A 21,850-nucleotide genomic window follows, 5' to 3' on the forward strand; every position below is an offset into this window, starting at 1 on the left:
TGGATACAAAGAAGTATCTCTAGGAGGTCTATGTCCTTCTGCCTTAGCAGCTGGTGACTAGGGTCCCTGAGGGCATCTCACTTCATAATAGACACCTATGTCTAGACAGAGGAATGAATCACTAAATGAGTAAGTTACCTACTTAGGTATTTGGTGTACTTGGAATTTTAAAGAAACCGTGGAGGTATGAAGGGTATTTAAAATGGGGAAGGGAGTAAAGCAAGCAGAAACTACAAGTTTTATTTAGTTCATTTTGTTTAGTCTATTACATTCACCATATCATCACATTTCTCAGCTCAGTCTCAGCAGAAACATTTTTATGTTCAATTCTCACATCCCAGATTCCTGCTGGGAAGTACCAAAGTAGCAGCAGCCAGCGCTGGGGAACATCACCAGCACAGACATGGGAAAATTAATTCTGAAGAGCAGTACACAGACTATGAGTATATTGGGACTTCATTTTATGATACATGCTTATGTGTTTTATTAATTAAGAAACACTAAAGTATTTTCTAAAGGGAGAACATAATTTTTAAAAGTCCAGTCAACTTTTTCTTCTATGTCTACTTATCATGTCAAGTTATATTTTTCACTCAGTTTCCCATTTAGCCTTAAAAAATTCCTAAAGCAGTTTCTTTGTTAATTTTTACTATGTTAGGAAGCCATCTGGGATTTTAATATCTTTATTAGCCACCTAGTTAGATGATCATTTAATCTAATAGGCATTCATCAACTATTGCAAATGTGTGCATTTATTGATAACCACCACCTTTTACAATATTTATGCTATGAAGTTTTCAAAATTTCTGAGCGAATTTGCTACGAGAGCCATTTAAATTTTTTTATAATTCATTTTCTTTTTATATATACAATAACATTTACAATGTCTCGATTTGCTTGACTGAGGAAAAAAAATTTCTACTGAACCTGGGTTACCAGTATTCCATGGAGAGTTAAGACCTATGGGATATCTTAATAACAGAATAATGCAGCATCTTTCCTGCCACAACTTTCATCCCTATTCTCATATTTCAGGTGGGCTGCAAGGCTATTTTGGTGTTTTTTCAGTATGGTGTTATGGCAAACTTTTACTGGCTCTTAGTTGAAGGACTTTACCTCCACATCCTCCTTGTGCTAATATTCTCCCCCAACAGACACTTCACAATCTACCTGCTGATTGGATGGGGTAAGAACTTAAACGTCTTCCAATAATACTATTTTTTCTGTATGTACGTATTAGTCAGGTTCAATATTTCATACCGAGGTAGTCATGCCATTTCTGTTGGATGACTCCTCAGACTCCTCAGTTCAGCTCCAGCACAGGTTACAGCCACTGTACCATGGCAGAGAGCAGGCACAAAACTGCTGAAGCATAACTGCTAGCTTGCTCCGTGGCATGGCTCTGACCTGTGCCAATCTGCACAATGCCCAGGGGTTGTTCAGGATATAGGATGGTGCAAGGGCTGCCACCGCAAAACATGTGATTCAGGCTGCCCTAATTTGGGAGGAAAAAGAAAGTTTAGCTGCACAGCCACAGGCTATGCTATGCTATTTGCCTTTTTGAAAAGCCCAATAATATTGTCCATCTGGTTTTAAATACCTGTATTCCTTTCATTTCCAGAAAGTGCAATGATATTTATATGGAACACTTTAAAGCTTCCAGTAATAGGTGGTCATAAAACATTTAGGTATTGCTGGGAAATGGGAATAAACTAGTGTGCGGGAATGGTTATGAAATGATTTACACTTTGGTTTTGTATTGTACTCCTTGGAAGTGCATTGAGAATGCATAACTTGTATCTATCTCCCTGTAGGTCACCCTGGCAGCTTGAAAGAAACCTAAGAAAGGCATGTTCTTTGTGTATTAGTCATTATGGCTGCATTTTTATAAGAAATAAACCCACTTCCCTGCAGTCTTTGTTTGTAATACATTGCTTACATCACGTAGCTTATCAGATGGGCCTCTCCCTCCATTCACTAAACTGTTTACTATATGCTGTCTATTTGGGGAATAATTGGTTCCTAGCAGACTGAACTTCTTTTTTTTTTGTGGACTTATGTTTTTGTGATCATCCTCTAAACCTCTTTGGGATTTTTCAGGAATTCCTACTATATTCATTATTACATGGACAGTGACACGGATCATTTTAGAGGACACTGGGTAAGTGTGTGGGGGGAGAGAAAGCTTAAAGCCTCCAACTGTGCCAATACAATCCTTGCCTTGGATATGGTGGTGTTCACACAAAGGTAGTTTGCTGTTCTGAAGGGGATGAGCACAGAACTGAAATTTCAGATATGGCAATAAAGGGACAGGTGTTTAGAAGCTCTTCAGCATGTTGTTTATGCTTGCTATTTATTTGGAAAGCTCTAAGGGCAGGAGAGGGCAGAGACAGCTTATGACTAACATTACCCCTTGAGACCCACATTTAGAGCTATCTGCTTTGGAATTCAAAATAATACTTAAAATAGCAGTGGGGGTCCTTGGGTTCAGTGCTGCAATACAGTGCAGTAAGATGCTGGGCATTCTAATTTGCTAACTAGCAACTCAAAAGATTGAAATCTAGATAACTTTGGGTATATCTAAATTACATTCCCAGAAGTGAAGCAATGTGATGTAAACATATGTAAGATGCACGTAGTCAGCTAAAACTATGACTAACTAGAGCTAGGCCTGGCTCCTGGCATGGGAAGGGGAACTGAGGTAAGAATTCTGTAGGAAGACCAGACTTGCTGCTTCTGCTGGCCCTAAGGAATGGGAGAGCATTCCTAGCTAGTGGGACAAAGAGTTTTCATGCTCCTTTTTTTCAACCTGACTAATATTTTTCCATTGATTCTGTAATTAAACTGAAAAATCATGTCCGACATAATTTCTAAGGTTTTTTGGAAAGATCTCTAACATGTAAACTGCAGGCTAACTCCTTTTTCCTTTGTCGTGATCACAGTTAGAGGAACTCTGAAGAGTATTGCCCTTGCTTAAGATTAATCTTTCAGAGCACTTATTCTCAGCATATTTGGACCACAAGTGCTAAGCCCACAGTGAAAATTAAATTTTCAGTTTTTCAGACAAAGTTTCAGGTTCAGTTTCATATTTTCCTAACCAATTCCAGCCATCTGTAACCTAAATATCCCACAAGGAATTATGTCATTTCAATTGTATCTGTCAGTTGCTTTAGATCTTCCTGCTACCCAGAGGCTGGTGTTAAGTGCTTATTGGAGAAGTGTCCTTACACAAAGTGAAACTAAGCTTGGTTTCCCTAAAGGCCAATGTCCTTCATGATGTCTAATGGTACAGTCTAGTGTGCCTGATGCTTTAGCTGATTTGAATATGCATATTAAAACGAAGGAAATAAAAGCAGAAAAAGATTGAATGCCAAATTCTAGGCTAGAACAGGCATTATTTTAGTGTGCTTTGACTTGTATATAAGAAATACTTCTCCTCATAGGTCCTGCTTGCCAGATGATATTAATGTCAACATCATTTTCCCTTTTTTTTTATAGTTGCTGGGATACAAATGAGCATGGTGGTCCCTGGTGGGTTATACGAATACCAATTTTAATTTCTATTATAGTAAGTAAACTTTGAAGCATGAATTATAGATCAGTTCAGCATTGTGCAGCACATATAGCCATTATTCTTTACTGCTAGTTACAGATAGGCAAGAATTCTGTTTTAATGAAAAGAAATTGCGCTGTAGGAGAAACGTTAAACAGATGCCAAGGCCATTAAAATTTGTTGCCTTCGAAATTTATCTGCCTCCTATTAAATGAGCAGTTGCTTTTATTAGTATGTTGTTCTTTCTTTAACATGTCTCCTGTTTATGAGCCTGGGGGAAGCAAAAATCTAATTATACTTTTCAATTAATTGCAGATTTGATTTTGCGTGTAAATAGATAGCCCTGCAATTGAGAATCTGATATTACTGCAGCCATAAAAAACTATGGCTTTGTATATCTTTCTTTAATTGGTAGCCTACTGAAATATATATTGAACTGAAGCATTTGCAAAGGCATATCATTTGAGAATGTTTCATGGGGCTTTTCCTATGTGGAACTCATTAGAATTACTGGAGTAGCATAATATAATTCCTGTTCACTATGATGATTGTGTAATTAACTTTGGGCATAATATACTATGGTTATATGTCCATTTCTGAAAACAGTCACGGTGCAAATTAATACATTTCAGATACACTTGCTTTATTTTTAACATTTTAGTCAGAAAAATTAGGGCAATACTAGATTACACAAGATTTCAAGAGTCCAAATTCCAAGGTGCAAATTCCAGGAGTGAAAATTCCAACTGATGCTTGGGCTTGCCTTTCAATCTGTGCCTGCTGAAAACCATTTTGAGAGAACTTCCTATCATCTTCATCAGAGTGAATTCTACAGTGTTTAAAGAGAAAGCAGAGTAGGCATATGTGTGAAATGACATAAGGTAAGGACTGACAGAAAAAATGTTTTATGATATGAAGAAATGGGCATGCAACAGAACTACAGCATGAAGAGAATATGTGTACCTCAAAGGAGCTGGAGAATGGGCAATGGTCCAGAATAAAGAAAATATGCTGAAAGAGAAAAGCAAAACAAACCACCTGGTGTTTACAGAAAGATGAAAGTCTATTCTCTGGATGTTCACTTTAAACAGCGATCTGGTAGACAGCTGAGACTTCATGTGCCAGAAAGCAGTGCTTCTCCAAAGAAGTCCTAGACCTGGAAACGGAAGTTATCCAAGTGCTCATTGGCAGGCTTGAATTGCAGCTGGATCTTAGCAAAGACTGGGAAATGAGTTGTGAGTTGAGAAAATGGAGTACTAGTCAGTCAGCAAAAGTCCAGTATCTCATAAAACGTGGACCAGAATCACTGTTTGAGGCAAAGGAACAGTCATTCTTTTTTTTTTTTAATGGTTCTATTACTGATTTGATACAAAGGGGTTGTAAGGCATAGGGAAACATTTTGCAAATGGCCTTTTTTGGCTTGCTGCATGCACATGTTTAGGATCTGCTGTGTCCTTCCAGATATGTTTCTTCTCTTAAACAGCATGTTTTAGGGATGAGAGCAACTAAAGATGGCCAAGTCATTCTGCAGTGTGTACTGTGTGAAGCCACTTACTTCTCCGATTAGATGATTCTTCAGCTGTTTGATCAACTACATTTTACATTTGGGAAGTTAAGCTGTGAAAGGGAGTTTATAAAAGCAGTGATACTCACCCTTTCCTGCTGGATAAGTAACCTATCTTGTTGGAGCATTGAACTACAACCAGCACGTTCATTGTGGCAGCTAGGATGCTATGCAAACTTACTGCTGTGCAAAGTAGAGTGTGCATTCATAGAGCAAGAGGAGCTAATGAAACGTCACCTAAAATTGGTCATTGGTGAGTGAAAAATACTACATTCATGAGAACGTAATTTTCAATATACATACACCATGATAAGCCTCAACATTTCCTGTTACCTTCTAGAAAAAATAGAAGTTGAAGATTCAAATCTTTCAATAATGAGGTCAGTGCTGCCTGCCATTCAACGATGAAAATAGATCACTGCAAGTTCTTTGGATAGGTGTTGAGAAAGAGTCACAATGTTTCTCAATAAAAGTATGAGGTACTTACATCATACTCACTCACACAGTGCCTTCAGTCTGCTCGAGAATGTAGGAAGACTGGAAGACTCACAGAGAATGGTGACAAGGATGACCAGCAATAACAAATGGCTTCAGTAGTGGGAAGGACATCTGTGTAAGTAGTCAATGAGGTGAACACAGGAAAACTCTGAAAGAAGTTGAATTTCAGCAAAATAAAGGAGAGCAGAACACCTAAGCTGAGAGCTCTCATCGACTGTCTTATGTAATGGCATGAAAGAAAGCCCAGAGTATGGCTGATATTGAAAATCTTTAAGAGATGGAAGAAGAGTGAAGACAAGAAGAGTAGAATACAGCCTGATTGTGAGGATGATGCCATGGATATACTTTTAAAAGACAGAGGAAATCAAGCAAAGGTTTTAAGGAACAATGGTTTAACCGCATTAGATTTAACAGGAAGTCCACTCAGTCTTCATGCCATATTCACTCTTTTCCATAGATTTCTGTGTTAACTCCAAACTTTTTCACTGCTTAGATTATACTTTCTGTAAGGTTATTATCCAACAGTAAACAGTATTGTGAGAGCAAGTTCTGAAGTCACTTCTCAAAGTGGGAATGGCTTCAGTTAATTCAGTGTATCAGAAACCTTCCCTGGCATCTCCTCCTGACAGTTTTGGCTTGAGAAAAGTGATTTGGCAGGCTTCCACACTTCATGCTGTACACATTTCAGAGTTATTTAATTGGGGGTGACTATTCCAAGCAGTTAATGTGGTGTTACTCATATTCTCCATTTAGCAAATGCCTCCACAGCTGCCTTCTCCATACTTCCACTTGCATAAACTGCTTTCATTTGGGAAGGAGCGGTGTTCAGGTGGAAACAGGACTTCTGTCACATCAAAGTAACTGAGAAATATTTATCTTGTTATCTCACATTGCGGGTAGTGTAAGGGACTAAATAGCAAGAAAGAAGCAACATGAAGACAGTTTAAATGATACATGCTCAGGCAATGTGTTTAGACTCAAAAACTTATTGTCAGAAGAAGTCAACCAGTAGAAAAGGGTACCAGCAGCATCTTGCTTTTACTCCATTAAAAAGGCATCATTTGTCATCACTCTCTTGCAGTTTCTCTGCATTCACATTATTTTCTCATTTTCCTTTTCTTAGGTGTTCATTGAACAGTGTAGTGTACATATTCTATTTTATTTAAAGACATTATGCTCAAACGATTTTGTGGGACTGAAAAGCTACAATACTAAAAGTAAAATTCCAGGGGACTAGTTGTTTCATATTTTATTGAAACATACTATTCTAAATCACATATATACTTCAAAGGATTTTAACAAATGACTTCAAAGGATTTTAACAAATGATCAATTCAATAATAATCTTAGAGAAATTAATTTGCTCCACTGCAGTAAGTCAGTGGCAGTTGCCACTTTTAGATCTTAATACCAAGTTTCATCTGGCTGGATTTACAAGCTCAGTAGTGCCAAGGACTGTTACAAACTCCAAATAAGAATGTGTGTTTTTCATTAATCCAAGATTGTGCTTACAGACAGAGAAGTATGTGTTTGAAAACAAACTTAAAAGTAATACATGAATGTCAGTCAAGAATGTGAGTCACCTGAGTGTAGTTTTGCAGATTATTTGATGCTTCAGAAACCAAATGGATGACAGTTTATTCTGTTACACTGGAAACTAGGGATGCATGTGAAGAACAAGAAGTTATTCTGCCAATCCCTTTGCAAATACAGAATAAAGATTTTTTCCTTCTCCTATTTTGTGGCTAACAAATATACAATGAAATGGAAGCTCTCTCCCTGTCCACTAATACTGGCTCCAGTGCATATGGCAGACTTGGTATATCCCTTGGTCTGTACGCTCTGCTGTGGTAAGTCTAGATACAATCAGTAATAACAGGCTTCTGCCTGTTACTTTTATAGGAGACTTGCATCAAGGAAAACTTCGAAGTCATCATCTGCCTGAAAAATGTATGTGAAGTTCAGTAAAGGCCTATATTTTCTAACAATTCTTTTTTATTCTTCTTTTTTCAAAAATACTAGATTTATTGTTCCTAATTTTTTATTTAATCCCTGTCAGTTCCTGTCACTTCCCTTCACCCGTCATTTCAAACAAAATATTAAATACAGAGGGGCGTGCAGTTGTTATGATCATAGTTTATTAACCTCACAAATTGTACTGGGTATGTCAGAGAAGACACAGAAATTCATTGAACTTGAAAAGCTTACAGACAAATTGTTAAGAATGAAAAAAGAAGAGTTCCAGCAATACATCAAGGCAGAGACTGAAGGTTTATAACAGTGAGGCAGGCACTGTGGTTGGGTACCCAACCTCCTGATTCGGGGCTTTCAGATGGGGTTAGTTAAAAACAATAAAATGCTCATTTTCACAGTGATAGAAATGTTTCTCTAGGTTGATTTCTTCTAAAATGTGTGCATTTGATGCAGCTGTTTATGTAGCTGTAGTTTTTAGCTCACGTCGTTTCTGTGAAGGTGTGGATTCCAAGTGTTCCCTCACTTTAGTACAGGCATGCTATATTTAGCGTGTGGTTTTCTAGATCGCACCAAACAATCCAGTACCAGAAGGGCTGGTGAACACAAGATGCCAAAAGCCAAGGATGAAGAAATAATGGGAGTGAGACTTAGGATCTACTGAGTTGTATACTTCAGTTTTCTGGATTGATCAGGGTCTGATCATAACTTTTCTTATGCAAGTGCCTTTCTAAGAAATAAAATATGAAATAAAATAATTCTGCTGTTCTGTCTTGGAGGGCTGTCATGAGAATTAGCCTGCAAGGATTCAGTTCCTTCAGTGATAATGGCTGCATCAATACCCAAGACAGACAGATACTTCTGAGAGGCCCTTTCTGTGCTTAATTGGAGTGGACAGATCACCTGTGCAACAATCATCTCTTCCCCTAATTCAGACAGAAAATTTTAAAAGTTAAGGCGAGAGGCAAGAGAGGGTCAAAACTGTGTATGGGACTCACATTTTCCTTTGGGCTTCCAGTCATGAATCCACATGACAATTTAGGACAATGCTTGATGGCACAAAATCACATCCAATGTCCCATCCTGCTAGGAAACCTGTCTTCAGCTGAGATTTTGGAAGGAGGGCATTTCTGACAACTGGGGCTTTCAAAGGCTTTTGCCAGCCAGACTAGAACTGGTGGCCATGCAGAGGTGCACTGGACGTAACAAACCTAGCGAGGCAGAAAACAGACAATAGGTTTGACAGTGTAGAGCTTGATGTGTTCTGGCAGGAGGTGCACAACACCCACTGCTGAGTTGATTTGTCTGACTGGATGAGCTTTTCTTTGTGCTGCGTATTGAGTGCAGAATTCAGAATTCACCGTTATATTTGTTTTCTTTGCAGGTGAATTTTATACTTTTCATTAGTATTATAAGAATCTTACTGCAGAAGTTAAGATCTCCAGATGTTGGAGGAAATGACCAGTCACAGTACAAGTGAGTCATATTTTTAGATGTTATATACAGAACCAAAATAATATCTGTAAGATTTCCTCTGCTGAAACCTGCTACCAACAATTGCTGTGATACTATAATTACATTTGACTCAGAAGTACTTTTACATGTGGTTTAATAAAGATCTTATCACTATGCTGAAATAGAGGTGAACATAATTTTTTTTTCAAAGACTAAATTCAATAAAAAATATGCAGTTTCATAAAGACCAACAAGCTATTCCTGAATTTGAGTTTAATCCGTGAAAGAATATGCTGATACAAAAAATATGGAGAGTCATGTCTTTTAATGTATAAATATTTCATTTCAACATAACAAAAGTTTCAAGATCAAATCACTGCTTCAACCTCCTTAAAAACATTCTTTTTTAATTTTTCATTTCTAAAATACTTTTTGTTGTAATATTTACATATATTTGAAGAGCTGGAAAGAAGTTATGTTGTTCCCCAAAAATAAAAAATAAAATATAATGTTTTATGTTGATTTAAAATAGCATCTTTATTTTTCTAGAGGAAAACAAGTGTTTCTGATTTAGATCAACTTCATTCGGATTAGGCTTTCTTCTTTTGTGTTTTGGTTTGAACATCAAATCCTAACATCCATTGCTTCCACAGCTTTAGAATCAAGGAATATTGGGGGGCAATTTAAATACATTGCTAAAATTTGATTTGTTCTTTATTATATTCCCATACCAGTTATTGTTGTTTATTATAATAGCTGCTGGCTACTGTAATCCAGAATCAAGAGTCTGTTGTAGTAGGTCTTATTTTAAAGCCCACATATAGACACTGAGTTTGACACTTCAGGATGTTAATATGATATTTCAATGATGAAACCTAACAGGAACACTGAAAATTCAAAACCATGCAAGTGACCTTTGAAAATGTGCTCCTGGATAACACCTTTTCTTCATTTAAAAAATACTGAATTCCTGTCCTAAAAACAGATAAAACATGGTGTGCTAAAGTAAAGCATATCTTTAAAGCCAAGAGAACTAGGACCTTATGTGTTTTGTAAACAATGTGACAAATTTGATGCAAAAAGTGAAGAATTCTGATGCACCATGAAAAAGGCGACATGACTAGATTGATATGAGGCTTTGCTTCATAGAGCTACAAGGGTCCTTTTTTCTGTTTCCTGCTTGAATTAACTAAACATGTGGGAGAACCAAATCAATCTAGATTAAATGATGCAGTTGCCACATTATTATTTAGCACAATGACCGACCTATGGGTAGGAAATCCCCCCAAGTTTACTTCTTGTGACAGGAACTTTTCTTTGTTTCCGTGTGGTATTTATGTATTTTATAAAAATTAGGCATTCCCTTCCAATCAGTCCCATCATTTTCCACAGTTTACTGTAGCACTTCGTAGTATAAAATGTTGTTCATTAATAGCACCCTTGTCCTTCATTATTCAGCCCTGTGAATTCTTTGCTTTTAGCATTTGATTGCCTGATTAAGTTTGGATTGGATGGTCTTTAGCCGATACCCATGGGAACAGTAGATTAACCTCCTCAAGAAATACTGCATCTACAGAGCAAATTAAAGGTCTGGAAGGCTCGTTTTTCAAAATGCAAATGCATTTTCTAAAATACAGAGAAGAATAAGGCTATTTTGTCTGTCCCTTTCCTTCACTAAAATGTAAGTGCAGTATAGAGAAAGTAACATCAGCTAGACAAAAATTATTAAAACAAGAATGGAGTGAAAGTGAAATATGGGTCTAAAATGAATACTACTCATGCAAGTCACCATTTTTCTTCCCTTCCTCTGTCCCACTTGCTTGTACCTGGTTCCATCCTTTTTGTTGCTCATTTTACTTTTGCAGTGGGTAAGGTTAAGTTGAAAGAAAATCAGTTTTCCATTTCACTTGGGCAACCAGGAAATTTGCTGCCAACCTCATCTCCTCCAGTTGTAAATGAATGTCTTCTGCTAAGTAAATCCTATTTGTCCCGCTTACTGGTATCACCTTTAGATGTGAGGGTTTTACTATTCTTGAGAAACTTTGCTGTCAGAACTAATTATTTCCACCTAACCAGATGCAGCCTCTGGGACATTATGAACAAAGGAAGGCCATGAAGACTGACGCGGAAAAAATAAAACTGCTTGAAATACCTTGACTTTTCTGTTAAAATAGGTGAATTCACAACAGCATCCTTTCATTGTTGAATCAAGTTATATTCATCAAGTCAGTGATGAATTATGGGACTCAACATTATAACTTCTTGAATTTTATCTGATACCACATATCCATAATCATGCATGACTGGCCCTGTGTAATATATAAAACTGATGTTATTAGAGTGAAATAAGTGACAGATAAGGGATAATTAGCAATTCATCATTTCAGTGGTTTCACAGGCAGTTTGTCAGAGCTGCTCTGCTTAATAATGTAAAGTTCTCCTCCTTAACTTCAGTAGTGTCTTGTGCTAAAATATATTATGTAATTGATAACATTAAAAATTTGTTAATGGTATATGCTTAATACCATCAGTATAGTTATGAGATTTTTGTATTTGGGGGTAAATCTGAAATTGCTCATGAAAATCTCACAGTTGAGATTATCCTGGATTACATTTCCTAGGTACTGTTTGCATACTGCATATGTGCAATGTACAGACTAACCATACAGTTGCACATTTAAAGGAAATTAACATAAATTCATTTCAAGAGAGGTTTTACCTTCCGTACAAGAGGATGTGTCAGTATGACTTTGCAGGAAGGCATTATTCCCTTCCACTCTGAACCCTTTATGCCAGGTAAAAAATACCTTGAGAGATCTGATGGCAGCTCGTGACACTTTGCCGAATGTGGTCCTGTGGAATAATGCAGTAAAACTCCACTGCCAAAAACTGCCATGAAACCAGGCTGGGAACTGAATGTGTGTCAGACACAGCAGAGGGCAACTGAAAAGGGGTCTTTTGGTTTAGAGAGGCCCTGCAGCCTTTTGCCAGCTTTCGGAAGAGTGCAAGGTCAGCAGGATCAAGTATAACGTGGAATTGCACACGTTAATTTATGAGGTTACTATGTGGCTAATCTCATAGCAAGCCTGAAAGGAAAACAATTTGCAATAAATGACTCTTAGACTGTTTATAAATCTGAAGTCATACAAGGTTTATGTAAACGAGATTGCATCAGGTTCTTATCTTAGTAAAACAAGAGCTTATCATTAAACTCCAGCTTTTCTCTTTTATTTTCCCAGGAGACTTGCAAAATCCACGTTGTTGCTTATTCCGTTATTTGGAGTTCACTACACAGTGTTTGCTCTATTTCCTGACCGCAGTTCCAATAATTATAAAATAATCTTTGAGTTGTGTTTGGGATCTTTTCAGGTAAATTTTAAAGTTTTTATTCAAAAGAAGTTTTATTGACCGAGATTGGTGCTGCCTATTAACTAAGGAATATTGTCTCTTTCCAGGGGTTGATTGTTGCAGTCCTGTATTGTTTTTTGAACAGTGAAGTAAGTCTCACCTTTCCTACTGAGGATGTTAGATATTGTTTCCAGTAAACGTATAAGTGCCCCTATAATTCCACTCTGATACACGAAGCTGTTTTAGAAGATGTTTGCATTCCTGTATATAGAATATATAGGTGGCAGTTTCTATGCAACAGGAGCAGTTAGTGTATTTGGGTGAAGAGTTAAAGGCTGTTTGAAATCTAATTCCTCCCAAACCAAGGTGTTAGTAAGTGTGTCTTCTGTTATTTAATGTGATCTAATTCTAGCTATGTTACAAGCAATGGGGATTGTGCAAGTGAGGTGCAACAAGTCTAGAAATTTATCCAAAACTTGAAACACCATTTAGTAAGTATTTAGGGGTAATCTGACAGAATCTAACCCCCAGAACAGCAGCAGATTTTCAGAAGTGCTCAGCATGTAGCAGCTTTCCTGATCTCAACTGAGGAAGATGCAAGGAATTCCTTTTGATGTCAGCCACTTTTTAAGGTAGAATATACATTAAAGAGCATGCAGTGTCTGACAGGAGGAACGTGTCTGAAGAAGACACCTGCTTGCACAGGGAATTGACATTCAGGTCTCCTGAGTGCTATTCTGGTCTTGATATTCATGAGATAACTGATTTGGGGCTAATCATTTGATTCTGTGCTTTAAGTATGTGTGATTAATAGCTAGATACGAAAAGCTAATGTTGCAGCACAAGTGATACAAAACTGATTCTGAAAGTGGCCTTGGGACATCTGTTCACAGGCAGTGTAGATACAGTCTTCACCTCAGTTTTTTATTCTTTGTAAAAACTGATTTGATACTCTAGAGGGAAGGGATGCCATCCAGAGGGACCTTGACGGGCTTGTGGAGTGGGCCCCTGCGAACCTCATGAAGTTCAACAAGGCTAAGTTCAACAAGGTCCTGCACCTGGGTCGGGGCAGTCCCCAATATCAATACAGACTGGGGGATGAATGGATTGAGAACAGTCTGGCAGAGAAGGACTTGGGGATACTGGGTGGTGAAAAGTTGGACATGAGCCGGCAATGTGCGCTTGCAGATGAGAAAGCCAGTCGTATCCTGCATCAAAAGAAGCGTGGCCAGCAGGTCGAGAGAAGTGATTGTCCTCAGTACAAGAATGGCCTGGACCTGTTAGAGTGAGTCCAAAGGAGGGCCACAAAAATTATCAAAAGGCTGGAACACCTCTCCTATGAAGAGAGGCTGAGAGAGTTGGGATTGTTCAGCCTGGAGAAGAGAAGGCTTTGGGGAGACATAAAGTCTTTCAGTATAAAGAGAAGGGATTATAAGGAAGATGGAGAAAGACTTTTTAGCAGGGCCTGTAGTGACAGGGCAAGGGGTAATGGTTTTAAACTGAAAGAGGGTAGATTTAGATTGCATGTAAGGAAGAAATTTTTTCTCTGAGGGTGGTGGAGGCACTGGAACAGGTTGCCTAGTGAAGTTGTGGAAGCTCCATCACTGGAAGTGTTCAAGACCAGGTTGGATGGGGCTTTGAGCAACCTGATCTAGTGAAAGATGTCCCTGCCCATGGCAGGGGGGTTGGACTAGATGATCTTTAAAAGTCCTTACCAACCCAAACCATGCTATGATTCTATTCCTAGAGATGCCTATTCCATTTGACAGCCATTAAATGTGGAAAAGTTCCTCACGTAAAAGAACATTTTCAGCTCATCTTGTGCATTTTCTTTTTAACACAGGTGCAAGGGGAGCTGAAAAGAAAATGGCGGAGTTTGTGCTGGAAGCAGACAGCAGGCAGAGATTACAGACTTCACAGCTCTTCGATTTCTCGAAATGGATCAGAAAGCGTTTCTCAGCTCAACCAGAATTCAAGGGCTCAGTCATTTATGCAGACAGAGACCACCATGATATAAATCAGCTAGGTTCCCCAAAACATGAAAAACTGTGGGATATATAATTCATTATGCAGCTTGATGTGATATTTTATAAAATGTACAGTTTAGCGCTTTGCTTTTCTATATGTTGGTATTTGGGAAATCGGTTTGTGCAGCCAACCAGTTAATAACAGAGACACCTGCCCCATGGATGCTTTCTGGTTTTTTTAAATGGTATTTATATTAATTCTGATGTTCTCTTGCCATTTACTAGCCGTAACTATTCAAAAACTCATTTACTATAATGGTCCCTTTACCCTCCAACATGTCTATGAGATAGATGTATGGTATCCTGCTCAATGCAGACTGCTTTGGTACATATTGAAAAGGTTAAGATGGGAAGCAAGAAAATTTCTTACACTTTATTTATACTTAAAGAAACACTTATTTCCTTAAGGATTAGGAAAGTCTTTCCTAATTATGGAAAACAAAATACAAATAAAGAAATGTAAGACTATAATTAACCACACTGGGAGTTTAGTGTGCTAATCCAGGAAATCATTAACATTATTTATACAGAGGGGAAAAAAGGTAGTACTTCCTGGCTAATTGTATAAATTTCAGATTACTTTCTACAGAGTTTGATTCCAATCCTGTTGTTCCTTTCAAAAGTGCCTGGTTTTATGTTTAGGTGCAGAAAGTAGGGCTACCTTTGCAGTCCATACAGAAAAGGTTACTGTAATAGTTTTGATTAAAACATCAGCATTCTCCAGTAGTGCTATTGCAATCACCAGTTGTTCTCTTCTGTTCAAAACAGAAGAGTTGATCTTGTGTTGATCTTTTATTAAACAGTTTTCTGAAGAGGTGCTTTATTGCTAGAGCATAGGATAAACAGCCTTGGATAGCATATTACCCATTGAAAATATGATTTTTTATATAATATTTTCATTGAAATATGTCTCTAGAACTACATGCTTGGCAGCTAAAACAAGGAATATTGCAATAAAGTTACAACTCCCATTTAAGGAATAATGTAAGTTCTTTTAGCTTAATTCTATTCTGTATCTAGCTGAGCTGATTTAAAATTTAGTTCTGACCATGACTCCAGAAAAAAAAAAGACAGAATCCCTAAGAATTACTATAAAAGGCATAAATAGAAGGAATTCTCAACATCAAGCCTCTTATGTAGCCACTTTGTAAAAAAAAAGACATAGAACTGACAGATTGTTATAAATATACACAGAACATTTGCACTCTTCAAAAGAAATAAACCAAATGATGTTTACTTCCCATGTCACGTTTAACCACGTCCACTCTAAATAGCAAGTGGGAATAATATATATTTGCATGAGTACCTCTGATCCATAAAAGCAATTGCCCTGATATTTCAGATAACAGATTGTATGGAACTGGCAGAATCCAAAATCCATAATATTGCCAGGTAAAGGGAAGAAGAGCAGCAAGGCCATGTCTTGGCAGGCATACATGTACACTCTTGGAAATAGTACCAGTACTGGGAATATTGTTGGCAGCTGTCAAAGTGTCCCTACACCTCTTGGTCTGATTTAATTTAGCTATTTATCAGTCAAACACAATTTATTTTAATGGGATTACCCTGGAGTGATACAAAGTGATGTCAGACCAACGACAGAAAAGGCCCCATGGTTCACCTGAGTACTGTGGAACAGGTAACTGTGAATGTTACATGACACTAAACTTCACACAGTAGCTGTCATTTGAGTTAAACAATAATCACTTGATGAATTGTTACTTTGCCAAATTCGACTTTAAAGAAGCTAATTGATCACCTCCAGTCATTCAGTGTTTTCTGCTGTCACTTGGTGAAGTAACTATGAGATTCTGGAGTGAAGTAGGCTGCCCAATGACAGTCCCATGGGGTCTAAAGGTATGTTCCTACACATGTATTTAAACTAAATATATTCCCAAAGGCTCAGAAACCACTGCTAAAATTTAGTATTTTTCCTGGATCTCTGAACAACCTTATCAACAAACTCTTAACTGCAAATATGTGAAAACACATCGGAGCTTTGGGGGCTGCTCCTATACCTGAATTAAATACGTCTGTGCACTTTAGGCTTCTTTGTCTGAAGTGGCATTGGGACTGCTCAGATGTGACATGCAGGATGTACTTTTTTCCCCAAATTTCTAGGGTAGAAAGGCACACATGACAAGCATTCAAGTGTACTCATCTTTATGTTCAAAGGAGGTTCTTGGAGTGAGTTGGCACACAGACAGAATGATGGTATAGAAATAGAGATTTCAAGCAATCAGTTCCATCAGTCTGTTCTGCATGATGCATCACCAATTATACGTGTTTATAATTCATTGTATCCTAGAGAAAACGATCTTTGTTCTAATTAGGTGAGCATGGAGAAAATCTGCATTTTAATGATTTCTGGATTATAAGACAGAAAAGCTTAAATAAGAAAATACATTTTAAGTTGCAATGAAACAGCATACTTTCCTTTAACAGGGTGCAGATGCATTTGGACTTGATTCTACTTTTCAGGCAGGGAGTAATGCCATATCAGACAATGAAGTTGCACCAGTGGGAGAACATAGATGGTATCACTAAGTTTGTAAAGGACTATGTGGGCATGTGAAGAATGGCACACAAGGGAGGGAGGTGCTGCATATATTTTTCTTTCAAACTAGTGAAAAGTGCAGTACTTTGTAGAACCTCATCCCTCTATTAAAAATCATAGAGTCTAAATACAGAAAATACGTTTTCTGTGAGACAGTTTAACTTCATAATGCTTTGTGCAAGCATTTTCATGTCAGTAAAGGCCCAGAGGGCACTGTGCTCACTTGTTTTTACTCCCAGAAAATTCTGATTTCCAAATAATTTTATGCAAAGTTACAGCATCAACCTTGTCATCACCTGTTTGACTTTCAGCTGCCTTTTCACACAGATACACACCATATTAAAATGTATGTAAAAGCTGCAAAACTGCTTGACAAATCCAGTACTTGATCAATGTTTTGCATCTTTACGACACCCAGAAACAAGATAGCTTCTCATGGCTTTATGTTGCATTACATTTTGCACAGGGGTGTGGATTTAAACGCTCCTGCTCTGTGCTGTGGTGACTCTAAGAGTCAAAAGGACAATGCAGGAAAACATCGTTTGGCCTTCTGTCATCCCTAAACCTAGTTCTCGCTCAGTCCTAGCAGCATCAGGGGAGGAGGTAGAGGCAGGAAGACAAGCGTATGCTTTCCTGGCACAGCCTTGTCACATAGTGCTCCTCCCTTTCTCTATTCCTTTACTGCCTTTCTCCCTTTGGTTGCATCAGGGTCCAAACTGAGTTGTAAAGTCTTCAGAGCAGGAAACCTGTTTTTTTGTCCCCACTGAAAAGCCAGCAGCACATCATGTAAAGTTACTGAGCAAGAATGGTAATACAATTCACTCTCGTACTGCGGTTAATTGTTGTACTTTACTTTCCTTGGAGCTGCCAGGGCAGCACCATTCGTTCTGAGTGATTTTTATCAGCATTACCTGCTGCTGATGCCTGAGGGACACAGTGACAGAATACTCTCCAATTGCTAACCACGATCAAAATCTAAACATATAGCGAGCGTTGACTTAAATTTTACTCTGCAGAGTCGATTTCAGCTAGGTGCTCAATAAACTCAGGTGAAATTCATCTGCCCTGGTTTCGGCATCTAAATGCTGGATGTCTGTCTCTGAGCTAAAGACTTTTTAAGTGCCTTCCATAGTCATCATAGAAAAATAGGCACTAGCTGAAGATGATTCATCCCATGTTCAGCTGGGCATCTAAGGTAGGTAAGCTGAATCACCTTTTTCTCTTAGACCCTCAGCAAACCAGAGAATCTGTCTGGGACGGCTTTATGAAATAAGGCATTGCCAAGTGCCCATGTCTCATACTCCATGTGTAAGGACTAAGATGAGTCATTTGCATTATTTGTCTCCTATTTTTGTGTGTTCTAAAAAACATCTTCTGTTGAATTTATCCATTTCAGCAAACTGATTGTGAATAAAGCCCAAATTCACTTTATACAGAATTTTTTCAGATATCTCCAATGAAAAATCAAGCATTAAATATGTCTGATAAAAAGGAAGAACTGGCAAGTAACCTGCAGAGAAAACTGCTATGTATATAAGGGTTATTGTCCGAGCAGTTACTGTCTGTGCATAGGGATGCAGGAAACACTTTTACTAACAAAGTACCTTCACATTACCATGAGTGCCTATGTAAGCTGTGGACTGTCAGTACTACCCTGACATAACCAAATAGCAGAGGTTAGTATGCAGTGCTATTCTGTTGTTGAAAAAACAATACTAAAATAATAATAATGTGTTCTAACATGTATGTTATGAGAGTACATCAGGATAACATTTAAAAGGAGCATTCTGTGATACGGTTTAACCACTTTGTGTTGAACCTGGTTCTGCCCAGTGATAACAGTATGTAGTTAAATCTAAGTCAGTAACACTTCCATTGTCAGCTAAACCAGTGGCTGAAATGTCCCAACCCCCTTTATTTCCCAAAGCACTGTAATAAGTTTATGATAACGTGCAACTCTTTTTTTTTCCTGGCACATTAGTATGAGTATTGTTTTGAAATGCTCCTTTGTCATCTTTATCAATAACTTTTTGTCTGTCAAGTATGGTAAAAATTAAAGATTATGTAAATGAATGTGATTATTTTTTACAAAATGTACAGACTATGATGTTGTATAGATTAATGTGTGTAAATAGATTTCATACTGTAATAATGCACTATACGTTTCTTCTGGTTTTGCTCTTTTGTTCTTTTCTGTTTTCAGTTTTTAATGTCACATACCTAACAGCCTTCTCTGAGATATGTTACATATAAAGCTGTGAACAAATAAGCGTTTACATCTTTATGCTATTAGAGATAATAGTAGTTAATAACACCATAAGGGACTGAAGAGGAATCGGAGAATAAAAGTTTTAAAGGTTTTGCACAGAACTTCTTTTATTTATGTGATTTATGTATTTATGAGATGCACTCACAAACCATACTTTCAAAACTGAAAATGGTCCTCGTGCCTTGACAGCTCCAGGTTCCTCAGCAAGCAATGTAATTAAAATTGAATTGTATTGCATGGAAAGGCCGAGGCTGCTCCTGCCATGGGAACGGGGGCAGGGAAGAGACGCACCAAGGCGAGACTGGCAGTGGTGCACTGCTGGTGGGGCCAGGGAGGGAGGTGAGCACATGGAGGAGGAGGTGGCATCTCATGGGGCAGCGTACTTCCCCTGGCAGCAACACCCAGCAGGGACAAAGGATAGAGTGCTGTTTTGCTGTCCCTCACGGACCAGGGAATCTGTCTCCTTCTGTGTCTATCTACAGTTATCACAGAAGCTATGTCACCAGGAGGGGTCTTCAGACCCTTTGAGAGACCTGAGCTCTCATCCTCTCCCACCTTATGTGTGTGCCTGTATGAGCTGCGTATCAGTCTGAAGCCTTTGCGTTCAATTACATGACTGCAAAGCACTTGAGTGTCCTTGCCCACATGCATGTCCTCTCTCCCCCATTGCTAATTGGGTGGCTCCACAACCAGATCACCTTGATGTCTGCAAGCTTTAGGACTGATGAGCCTGAACGTGCAGGAGAGCCAAGGTGCAGGTGAGCAGGGGGGCTGGCAACTGGACTGATTCCCATCAGTGCTGGCAACAGCACCTGCAGGTTTCCATGGCAAGGCTGAGTCCTGTCAAATGCAAAAAGTGGATCCCTTTAAAAAATTCTGGATAATTTTAACACTGTCAATGCTGACAGACTCCTGTAGCTAGAGAAAGGGATGTCTCCAGAATAAAAGCAAAAGTCAGTGTATTGGGGAGGGGAGTGAGTAAGGGAGCCTGCACTCAAGAAGCAGCTTAAAGAAACAAATGCTTCTGCTACGACTTCTGCATGGTTATGCTGGGCAGTATCAGCTGCAGGAGTCTCTTAGCTCTGCACCCATAACCACCGGCGCACAGGCAGGCTTGAAAAGAGCACAAGGCTCCCAGTTTTCACTGATTGTACCAAGGATCTTCTAACTGGGACATTTGAAAAGGTAAAGGAGATCAGCGCCTGGGATAGTGAAACAGTCAGAAAGACTGGCTGCCTTCCCCTCCCCTCCTCTCCGTAAGAGAGCTGAACCAAAGAACTACAGCAGACAGCAAAAGGAAAGGTACTGCAAACTGTGTGTGTGTATTTATGTATGTGTGCATGTAAGTTTGGGTGTGGACTGTAGAACGAGGTTGCTTTTATAGGACATCTTGTTTTCCCTTGGTAGTGCGTAAGCCAAAGCCCACTCGAGCTCCCAATTCCAGTTCTGTTTGCTTGTACCCAGGCAGAGGTCGGCCCTTAGGTGACAGAGTGACAGTCTAAAAGGAGATTTACACAGACCACGAGGAGGAACCGGGCGCTCGGTGAGAGGCCTGACAGCCTGCGTTCAGGAAAAGCAGCAACCTACACCGCAACTGCAGTCTGCTGTATAAAGCGGAGTTGGAGTGTAGCCTCCCTGCGACACCGCGCTGTCGGTGGAGTCTGGGGGATGACTTCTACTGCAGTGACTGGAAAGAGGTCATTCCAGTTTGCAAAGGGGATTCCTTGGACCGCACAATGCTATTGAGTTAATACAAAGTTCCAAATCGTCAGACCCTATGTGTCCAACTGAATAAAATAAAAGGCTTTCTATTAATTAAGTTCTATTATTTACAATTGACTGTATTGTAATACCCTCATCTTTCCTTAACAACATAGGCTGGGATATGTTGTGAGCTAGCTGACATGCAATTTAGGTTGAACTATTGCATCAAACCATTTAATAAGTATATGTTGTATCAAACCATTTAATAAGTAAGTATATGTTGTATCAAACTAGTTACAGATTTTTCACATAGGAAAAGTAAATATTTTTCTAGCAGTGTCCTACCGAATATAGTCAGTACCCTAGGATATTCAGTTAAATATGAATACTGGATTTGGAAGACAAAAGAAATCAAAATGAAGAGCTGTGCTTTATGTTGAAGCCCTTCTGTATTTCTGAGCTAGTGCCTTTGTAATCGAGACTGCTTCTCAACACAATCCTGTTAAGCTGTGAAATTCTCTGTTCAGAAAGGCTTTATTTAGCAATAGCTCCCAGCCACTGCTTATCCCTGGTTTCCTGCTTACATTCTTCACCTGCTCTTAATTAGCACCTTGGGCTTTGGCTGCTTGTCTCTGTAGGATATGAAAAAATAGTCTGCAAATAATGAGGGAATCAGTAAGCAAGTTTTTAACAATATAATTAATAATGGATCCTGACTACTAGGGGACATTTTGTTATACAGAGCTGTATTCATGAGAAGCAATTTGAAAATTAAAATATAATCTGAGTAATACAGAAAATTGTGCTGTAGAGGATGATTGTGTCTTAGCCAGGTGATGAATTGGACAATTTAATCATTCCTGCAGATTCTAGCTTCTGTTATTCAGATAAGTACCCAAACCAT

The 21,850-nt window shown here is 38.5% G+C and overlaps 1 protein-coding gene across 1 annotated transcript in view; it reads left to right on the forward strand.

The window, feature by feature from the left end:
- The window catches only part of VIPR2 (vasoactive intestinal peptide receptor 2), a 64,225-nt gene extending 44,941 nt beyond the window's left edge, over positions 1 to 19,284 (forward strand). Inside the window, exons 7-13 of the mRNA XM_072854691.1 lie at positions 1,036 to 1,186; positions 2,101 to 2,161; positions 3,499 to 3,568; positions 8,971 to 9,062; positions 12,281 to 12,410; positions 12,497 to 12,538; positions 14,233 to 19,284. Of these exons, the coding sequence (XP_072710792.1) occupies positions 1,036 to 1,186; positions 2,101 to 2,161; positions 3,499 to 3,568; positions 8,971 to 9,062; positions 12,281 to 12,410; positions 12,497 to 12,538; positions 14,233 to 14,406 (720 nt within the window). The 3' untranslated portion in view covers positions 14,407 to 19,284. The remainder of the gene's footprint in view (positions 1 to 1,035; positions 1,187 to 2,100; positions 2,162 to 3,498; positions 3,569 to 8,970; positions 9,063 to 12,280; positions 12,411 to 12,496; positions 12,539 to 14,232) is intronic.
- Positions 19,285 to 21,850: the final 2,566 nt, after the last annotated feature.

Source organism: Ciconia boyciana, chromosome 2 (genome assembly GCF_034638445.1).
Source record: "Ciconia boyciana chromosome 2, ASM3463844v1, whole genome shotgun sequence".
In the NCBI taxonomy this organism is placed as follows: domain Eukaryota; kingdom Metazoa; phylum Chordata; class Aves; order Ciconiiformes; family Ciconiidae; genus Ciconia; species Ciconia boyciana.